This window comes from Neltuma alba, unplaced genomic scaffold (genome assembly GCF_004799145.2).
Source record: "Neltuma alba isolate B1F8T4 unplaced genomic scaffold, ASM479914v2 tig00005418_pilon, whole genome shotgun sequence".
Taxonomy (NCBI): Eukaryota; Viridiplantae; Streptophyta; class Magnoliopsida; order Fabales; family Fabaceae; genus Neltuma; species Neltuma alba.
The window spans coordinates 34,965-44,598 of NW_021634103.1; the positions used below are offsets into that span (position 1 = coordinate 34,965).

Sequence of the window (9,634 nt, forward strand, 5' to 3'; positions counted from 1 at the left end):
CCGTATGCCTCAAAATCCCCTACTATAGTGCAATGCTGAAACTTTGCCACTTGCAGGCCGAACAAAAAGTTGCATTCTTATAATGAAATGGAGCAGCGGGTATTTATGCATACCCTTTTCATTAATGCATAATGAATTCAATTTCGATAAAGCTATATTTTCTGCATCATAAAATGAGCGGAAAAAGAATAAGGCACTGACTTACTGTTAAAACAACAACAAAAATCAGAACAAAAATTGATTTACGCTAACTGAAGTGCCCTCAAGATTGAAAGAACCTTGGAATACAAGATAATCTTAAATCAAACCAGAGACTTTCCCCTTAAGCAAGAGAGTCCTTGCTCAATTTCTTAGCCTCAAGACTTTCCTTGTCTTCATGCGTCAAAAGTGGTGAACTGTCCTTCTCTTTAACCTGTGAAGAATCAAGAATATGATCACAAACCAGTGAATGAGACTAATCCCAAACAGGAATAAGAAAAGAAAAGCTCAAGAAGACAAATTACTTACCTGAGAGGCCAAGGAGAGATCAACCTGCTGTTTCTTTTTGTTCTCCTGAGTGCAGAAATGAGAGTACAGGCCCATTCCCAAAATGGCAATCATTATTCCAATAATATTCCTCTCAGTGAAGGGGTCATGGAGCAATGTGTAGCCAAATGCAAGAACAAGACAAGTCTTAAGGTGGCCAAGTACTTGATAAGTTACAGGAGATGTCTTGCCAATCACTAGAAATGTGCTGAAGTTTACAGAAACGGCTATCAAGCAGGACAGAACAATGAATGCCTACAAAGTGCAAATATACTATCAATCATGTGCATTATGCATCAAATATAGTACGTAATTAAGGAGGTTCATTTATAGATAATACCAAGACTATTGGAGAATATTTGTGGGAAAAGACGTTTTGTTTGGTGAGGAACTGATCCACTAAAGGGCCTGAAACAAAAAGAACTGCTGCTTGAAATGGAGCAGAATGGTAGAGAAGTTGTGTTGAAGAGACATTAAGCTTTTTCTGTATAGTATTTGTCAGCTGAATCATGCACAAGGTTAAGAAAAAACAAGACCAAAAAATACTTTTCTGCAAGTAAATTGAAACCAAGCAGTCAGGCTTAACCACAATAGGAAGGATAAGCCCCGTCAAAACTAACTACATTGCTGCGTCAGTGGACATTGCCACCCAAACATGGATCGATATGATAAATTTTCATTGAATCCTTGCACAAACACTTGTATTGCGTGCGTGTGTGTGTGAGAATTTGTTGTAAGCGCTGTAAAGGATACAATTTGGCTGACACACGTGGTTATGATGGCTAAAAGGGAAAGAATGGTGCCAACAAAATTGAGCTGGAGATCTGTGACAGAGGCAATGCCAACTCCAATGAGTAAGAGGAAGAGAGAGAACTTTATTTTCTGGCTGCAACAAGCAATACAAAAGGGTTTGTCATTGAACAACATGAAAATTTCTGACTTTGAATTTCAGAGGCAAAATAAATTGAGGGTTTAATTTACCTGAACTGCTTCTTGAGGAAAACAGTTTCTAGCAACACAGTAAATGGTATAATTGCAAGTTTGGTCATCTACAAAAGGAAACAATCCCAAATGGTAAAAATTAAAATTAAAGAACCTGTTTATGTGGGAGATGAAGGGAAATTTTATTTATAAGAAGAGAGAGTAAAGGAACCTGATAGAATCCAACGGAATTGAAACCGAGGCTCAAGTTGAGAAGGCCAATGGAAACGCCATTTAGGATTCCAAAAAGAGTGACCGTCTTCATGTCAATGGACTTGGCCTCAAAAAAATTGAGGCGTTGTGCAACATGAAGAGTGCAAAATGTAACCATCAGGTGCCAGCTAGTTAATGTTGTGGCTGCCCACAACCAAACAGGAAACAGCAAAGGTTAAGACCACCTACGAATACTCATGAATGTTAATGACCAGGCTTCAAGACACAATACCACAAAACATAACGTCTCACCAGTTTTGATACCCTGGTGTATGCATATGATTCTTTCTTGGTAACATGTTACGTGGTTGATGACTTGTTTTAAAAGAGGTTTCGTGCAATGCAAGAAAAGATAACGGATTGTTTGTCACGCGGGAACTGATTAGTAGATGCTTAGGACTTGAAGATTACAGTCAATAATGAAATCCGCGATTTTTGTGATGATGCAGATCAATATTACAAAGTGAAACAAACTCGTTGGTTTTAACTTTGAAGGACGGGATAAAATGAAGATTACCAAAAGGGAAGCCCAGATTGCTCATCAATGCTTTGTTGCAGATGACTATAGAGACAGAGGAGGCCACTGACAGAAACAGTGCACCCGCCACACCCAACTGGAAGCTCGACATTTCTCCTGTATCTCTGCTGAAAATTCATATATATATATATATATATATATCATGAAATATATTTATGAACATTTGGTACACTGATCATTTTTCAGGACTTAAAGCACAGATGAATCCAGTGCTAAAATCACCAAGATTTGTTTCGTGACAAACATTAAGTGACCAGCTTTAGAAATGAGACTGATGTGTATGGGAAGAGAAGGAAGCTAAGTTGATGAATACATTCATGATTGAGTGCAGGATATGAGACGGAGCTTTTCGCATACCTTTGGAACTGCAGGGGATTGACTGGTTAAACGGCAGCGAAGGAGAAGAAAGAGCAGAGTTGGGCTTCTGTAGGGGAAGGCAGCTTGGGGGAGCGCTTTATTTTCGTTGCGGTTTGGTTGGTGCCTAATGCTGTTTAGTTTGGCGGGAGTCTTGGGGTTTAAGTATAACTCAACCTCCCTCCACGCACACTTAACGGCCACTTGAAGCAATCCATAATACAGTCGGTCAAAACAATTCCCTCATTTGAAGTGAATCACCAAAAAACTCACATTATTGTTTCCAATATGTGTGCCCGTGTCTTTTATCAATATTTTTTTAAATATCTGCGTAAAATAAAAATACCTTATATAATGAATTTAGTAGAAAACATAATCAAATGCTCTGGGAACAAATAAATGTCGTGTGAAAATATTTCATTAATTTTTCCATAACTGAACTGTAAATAAGAATTAAAATACTCATGATTTTCGACAAAAACATATTCGAGGAGTTTTTGAAAGCTGCACCGTTAAATTCTTTCTTTTGAAGAGTAGTCAAGTATTAATGTATACTTTATAAAGGTTAATTGATCAATTTAAAAGGAAAAAAAACTTTTGTGGGTTTGTGCTTTTTGCGCAAAAATGTGGTAAGTTTTACAATGGATGGCTTCTTATAGATGATCACATGCCCCAGAAACCGTGCTTATAATTAAATTTAAAATCTAATCACTCTATTAGGAAAGATAAGAAAGTAAAAGGGCACATTTTTTGAATTTTAAAATAGACCCAAGAAGGAAACGGCTGAATGGTATGAATCAAAGAGGCAGCAGGGATTGTGGGGGAAGGGGTGTGTGTTAGTGATATTTTAGCTAATTTCAATGAACAAACACGTGTTTGAACTTTGAATGCCAAATAAATTGAGTCGTTTTTGGGCCCCCCAAATATATATATATATATATATATATATATTATTTATATATAAATTGAGTCATGAATGAGAAGCGAGAAGGCAACGCTTGTGTTTGTGGGGTATCTCCCAGTTGAAGATTTCCATCCATAGACTTCAACCTTACTCCAAAATGACGCTCCTACCCCCAACCCCCTTTCCTCTTTTCCTCCAGTAATTCATAGCTGTAACATGGGATTATCCAGATCTGGCAAATACTACTATTCTTTTTTAATACTCCTCCGGTCCTTAATATAAGACCCATTTAACTAATTTGATTAGATTAAGGAAGTTAGGTAAGTTAGTTAATTATAAGAAATGTGACACATTTTTCCTAAAATACCATAATCATCTTTCTTAATACCCCATCTTCCTCTTCTATTTGATTATGGTTGAGGGAGTATTTATAGGGGTAATTTAAAGAAAATTGATAAATATGACAAATGGGTCTTATATTTAGGACAAAAAACAACTCAACAATTGGGTTCTATATTAAGGGTTGGAAGAATAATTTATAAATGTGACAATTACAGTTGCCGCTTCCATCCTCACTTCTCACTGCTTCTTGTGACTATAATATGCAGAATGAATTAATAAACAAGTCCGTAGCTCTGAAATTCCTTATTTTTAATTTTCAAACTTTTCTAAGTATTTAAATTTGTCCGTGAAAATGCTGGGGAGAAAACAAGATAAACCATATGTATAACTTGTGGATTGTAATGCGATGCTCTTTAGAATTTTAACTTGATGACATGTATAATGGTTAGTCCAGTTGAATAAAAAAGGATCAAGTCCCATATGAGAAGAATGTGGTGTTATTTAAATAGAACCTAATAATATTTAAACATAATTCAATATACTGAACACCAAATAATTACACTTTAAAGGAAAAAGAGGCCAGATGCAAGATCTTTTTCTTTTTTGTTTTTGGCCAAATAGGCCATACGTAGGACGAGACATCCTTTGTTTCCTAGCCGACACGGCGCATATAATTAAAAGGGACAGAACCTGAGATATGAAAAGGGTGAATGACTCCAATGTAGGCAAGGAAACGATGATTCCACTAACAGGCAAAGCATGTTTGAAAGGGGTATAGCTATAGTCGAAGGGGACGCCAATATTATTAACCCCTAATTCCTTCCAAGAACACCTTATCAGCATCGGTGAGACGAGTCTGGAACAAAGCCCACTCATTTCTGCATCTTGCTCTAACCTGCAAGAGGTTCCAGACCAAACAGTTCATAACGGGTTCCTTGTTAGGGAACAGTAACACTATTCCTGAGTTGGGGGACCAGAACTAGGCTTTGTATCAATCGAATAATCACAAATACCTCCTTCATTGTTAAGTCAATTATAAACACTTTCCTCGATTATAAAAATCGTAGAAGTAAAATATCCTACTTAACTATCACACCACAAACCCAAACCCTTTTGTCCATTTTCTATCAATGCCTTTGATGCAGGCGTAGCAAGCATACACCAATTAATCTGGAAACAATACTGCGTGTGTGTGTGTGTGAGAGAGAGAGAGAGAGAGAGAGAGACCTTGATATGGCATATTCGTTGAAAAAAAAAGGGAAAATTGACCATAAATATTTAAATCCTAAACTGTCGTAGTTGAGGGAGTATTTTTGGTCTTCAAAGTCGAAGGAGTTTGCGAATGACTTGAAGTTTTTGCATTTGTTTTGCTTCAACCCTTTGGAAAATGCTACGGCCAGATAATGTATGTGTGAAGTTAATTACGTACACAACGATGCTTAACAGGGCCACGTCGATATAATAACATAGTAAAATGATTCTATGAGAAATGCACTTACCGCATCCCCTTGCTGTTTTCCGTGATCAGCATCTCCCTGAAAATTATATAACACATTTCATAAAACATTCTGGTTCGCTCAAAATAATTTCATTCACAGTAGAAACGACAGAGGCAAACAACTGGCCGAGTTTTCAGGCACAAAAAGGAAAAAGAAAGCCAGCTAGTATCGTTAAACAGGGGGGGATGAGATGCTTGTATAATAGGCACACTAGGCGACCATTTAGCATCTGATGATATAAATCCTATTTAATTTTCATTTGTTAATCACACTCATGTAGACACATGATCAAGCATTCTAGGCACGTAAAGAAATATAGAACTTAAGCAGTTAGAATTCCTCCTCAAGTTCGCTTATCTCAAGCACAAGTAGATAAGCACCCTCTAGAAACATGTGGACCCAGGCCAGGCTATTCTTATAAATTAGCTATGACTAACCTGGCTCCTGAGAGATGGAACCCCTTGATGAACAATCCACTGCGAATCAACTACACCGATTTTTTCATGTGCTGGCTGCCAAATTGAAACAGAAAGGTATTAGCTTAAAGTAAACAAGAAAATAATTAATTATCTTCTTCAAACTTTGGGTAAGATTTCTGTTAAAGCCAAAAATTTCAGGAGAGACAAAAGAAATAATCCATATCCATGCACACAAATTTCATATAAAGAATCTCTTCAAAAGCCATAGAAAACAGAATCTGCTAACCTCTACACATCTTCTGAGAGCAAAATCCAGTCCCCATCCATGCACTAAGTCGTTCTACAAGCATATGTTGGGAAGTTCGTCAATGTAACTGAAGAGTACACTCATATCGTGGAAAGACAAAATCATGTATTCATATGTGATATAAAACTGAAAACCCAAAAAACCTGAATCATATGCCATACACATCGCCATGCTTCACGAGAAAAGACTGGAGCCATAATTTCCACGAAGCTGAAAAAAACACCAGAAACAATTAATGTAAAATAAAAATGGATAGATAAAAGTGTCGGTAAAGAATATTGTTGCATATCAAGGAGGAAGAGATAATCTACGCAGCACAAGGAGGCAAGTGTGGATCACTGCACCAGCCTGGTTTCTCCTCTGTGAACCTATCCGCCAATCCATACATAGAAATGTTACGAGAATTCATATGTAACATAATAAGACCCTCAGGCTATAGCTGGAGATAGAAAAGGAGGAAGAACAAAAATTACTTGTGAACTGATCTATCACCTCTCCTCTTTGTCATTTCCCATGTTGAATCACTATTTTCAAGAGCAGGTTGAGATATCTCCAAACCATGTTTTTTTATTAGCTCCATAAATCTGGTAATAAAAACACAGTTAGTAACCAAAAATTGCATACAAAGAGGAGGTTTGAGAAGAAAAGATAGGATTTAAACATATATCCATACTTGTCTCCATTGAAGTGTTCCACTCCAAGATCTTCATCCCATATAAAAATATATTCATAAGCTGATACAATATCAGGATGCAAAAACCTCTTAGCATACCACCTGCATACCATCATATATGAAGCACAACAAAAAGTTCAGGGATAGAAGCACAAAGACAACCATTCCACATGATAATCAGCTAACTAATGAATTTGTTGAGTTGAATCTAAACACAAACATTTCATCACCCACTGCAAAATATCTTTCTTCAAGAGAAAAAAAGCTAGAGGGAGAAAATTCATAAACAATGTGAGTCTCCAGCAAAGAAGTAGTGAAAAAAGGGAGGATAAATAACCAGAAGGATATTAACAATGTACCATTTTGTTTGTTTCCTTGCACTAACATGGATCGCTTTCTTTGACCACTCAAATTCATCCCATTCATTAATCCGATTGTCATAATGAAAGAGCAAAATTGCAAAATCATCAGAAAACTACAAAATCAGAAGAGAGTCAATGCATGAAGGCAATATGATAGGAAGGATAAATAAACAAATATATACATATAAAACTGTTCAGTCAATAACCTTTTTGACTGATGCGTCAATGTTATATCTCTGATCATAACCAACAGTGAATGTCACTAAATACTTTGGCTTTTTCTGCAGATCCTTTGGAAATCAAGGTCTTATTGTCAGGCTCATAATATTGATGCTTAAGAAATAGATGCATGAAAAAAGATTGCTTGAAGGCACATGTGAGATATGTATGCATCTCTTGGTGATATGACAAAGCGTGGCACACAGCTAGAGCCCAGAAGGCATAGTAAATATGAAGGATACGGATCAATTTCTGATCCCTCCTGGGTTATGCTTAAGGACCCTGAGAGTTAGTGATTGGAAGACCCAATAATTTGTCATACCTCACTTGGTTCACCCCATAGCCTTCGCAAATGAAAATCAGATTCAGATACAACAATTCCAGGAGGTAGTGATTCTGCCCCATGAGGATTTGTTGGAACATACATCTGGAAACTAGCAATAGTGTCAGAATCGATAATCAAAATGTGTGTGTGTGTGTGTGTTTTTGTGTTTGTGTAATTAAAACAGAAGGCTACAGCTTGCATTTACTGATATTTTTTCCCTTGAAATATTGATGCATGGCAATCAATTCTCCTACACTGAGGGGTAACTTCTTGTTAAATTAAATTTTGCAAGAAAAATATATTGTTAAATGTCAATTCGCCTACACAAGTGCTTGGAAATAATTGATATAGGCAGTAAAAATGGAATCACCTTGTAACAAAAACTTTTTTTTAAAAAAAAATACCTTAGGTAATTTCATTGATCCTAGGTATTCAAGGCCTTCAGTTCCAGAGGACTGGTCTGTAACAGCCTGAGAACGGTTTATGTCAGCTAAAAATTTCTCTATATCAGCTATCGGCACATCAAAAGAACGTCCAAAGCTTGAAGGTAAGCGAATCTGCAACATGAAAAAAAAAGGAACATAGAATGAAAAATATATGCCTGATGCAATGCTGGCAATTGATTATGTGACAGAAATACCTTGGTGATATTCGAGGATGGCATTGAAATACCGAGAGAAAACCCCAAAACAATTCCCATAATTGCTGTGATGAAAACCTTGATGTTATCATTCGACTTTTTAACACTGCAGAAAGGCCAGCAAGCTAGATTTAAACATTCTGATTAAACGGACACCAAATATTTTTATTGTGGAAAAAAATCATTTCTTTGCATCTTAGCTTGATTGAGGCACATACTAGAAAAATTATGAAAGACTAAAGTGAATATAATCTGGTAAGCGAGCAAACACAATTAATCCATACCTTCGCTGCATTATTCCCCTCCAGTTAGAATCTTTCCGTATTAAATCAACAGATTTATCACCGGGAAATAGTTGATGTCCCTAAGCAGACTCTGATTCAAATGTGTCATCCTTTAACCACCATAACTGGAATTGAATAATATGCAGGTTAATAGTAGGCGTAGTATGCACTTGATCTTGCACCTACATTCGCGTATCTAGCCGGAATCATACCAAAGTGAAGGCAGGCATGGATGCATGCAAATCAAACGAGCATCTCATAAAAGCTATGTTGCCAGCGAGTTGGCACGTTGAAGTGTGTGTCATGTGCGGTTATAGGCTTGCATTTTCAGAGAGAAAGGATTGCAATAAATATTGTAATATGACAGTAAATGTTACGAAATATCGAGATCGATTACTGCTGAAGTAAAACATATGTATAAACGATCACGATGTTTCAAAATTAACAGAAACTTGGTTTTGTTTCCTCTGAATTTCCAACTTAAATACAGGCACCGCGCAGGCGATTCGTATCTAGATTCTTTAAGAATATAAAGGATCATCATATGGCAGCAGAAATAACAACATAAAGTCTTAATTTCTAAATCTTCAGCTGTCACCAGAAAGCTCAGTTTCAGCTTAAGTATGGCATGCAATTACCCATAAAAGGGAGAAATCATTCCAAAACCACGAACTACGAAGCGAAACTACCGTCGAAGAAGAATATTATCCAAATTGACAACCACATTACATCCTTGACCTGATGCTATCCCATCTATCTATACCTCGCAAAATGATAATCACATTTCAACAGTGCTTCCAATGAAGCAGACAACATGGATTAACAACTCTTAAAATACTCTAAAAGGTAAATGAAAATTTCTTCGAAGGCATCATCAAAGATCATTGCAACAGCTAGGCAAGAAGAAACATACAGAATTGATGGAGAGGCGATAAGGCTTAGACTCAGGCTCTTGTCGATCGAATTACAGAGAGAGTGACCGTTCGAGGAGCAAAACTGTTACGAAACTGAAAAACTGGCTTGTGGGGAATTATAATTTACATGATCGA

At 36.8% G+C, this 9,634-nt stretch overlaps 2 protein-coding genes across 3 annotated transcripts; both read right to left on the minus strand.

The window, feature by feature from the left end:
- Positions 1-212: 212 nt before the first annotated feature.
- On the minus strand, positions 213-2,727 carry LOC114747711 (UDP-xylose transporter 1-like). Of its 2 annotated transcripts, none has more exons than XM_028936057.1 (8): positions 2,615-2,727; positions 2,237-2,361; positions 1,679-1,863; positions 1,507-1,574; positions 1,279-1,411; positions 866-1,027; positions 508-780; positions 213-412 (listed from the first exon to the last, which is right to left on the minus strand). In XM_028936057.1, exons 2-8 carry the CDS (start codon positions 2,346-2,348, stop codon positions 323-325), a joined length of 1,023 nt encoding a protein of 340 aa, XP_028791890.1. In that variant the 5' UTR covers positions 2,349-2,361; positions 2,615-2,727; the 3' UTR covers positions 213-322. The 2 variants fall into 2 exon arrangements, with proteins under 2 accessions (XP_028791890.1, XP_028791889.1); XM_028936056.1 differs by having other exon boundaries at positions 2,237-2,364.
- A 1,935-nt stretch (positions 2,728-4,662) lies between these two features.
- Positions 4,663-9,617, minus strand: LOC114747712 (uncharacterized). The gene is made up of 15 exons (XM_028936058.1): positions 9,499-9,617; positions 8,586-8,710; positions 8,302-8,407; positions 8,066-8,218; positions 7,659-7,763; positions 7,324-7,407; positions 7,115-7,230; positions 6,756-6,857; positions 6,556-6,666; positions 6,394-6,450; positions 6,226-6,292; positions 6,062-6,115; positions 5,794-5,868; positions 5,357-5,392; positions 4,663-4,752 (listed from the first exon to the last, which is right to left on the minus strand). Exons 2-15 carry the CDS (start codon positions 8,594-8,596, stop codon positions 4,663-4,665), a joined length of 1,167 nt encoding a protein of 388 aa, XP_028791891.1. The 5' UTR covers positions 8,597-8,710; positions 9,499-9,617.
- Between the last annotated feature and the right edge of the window lie 17 nt (positions 9,618-9,634).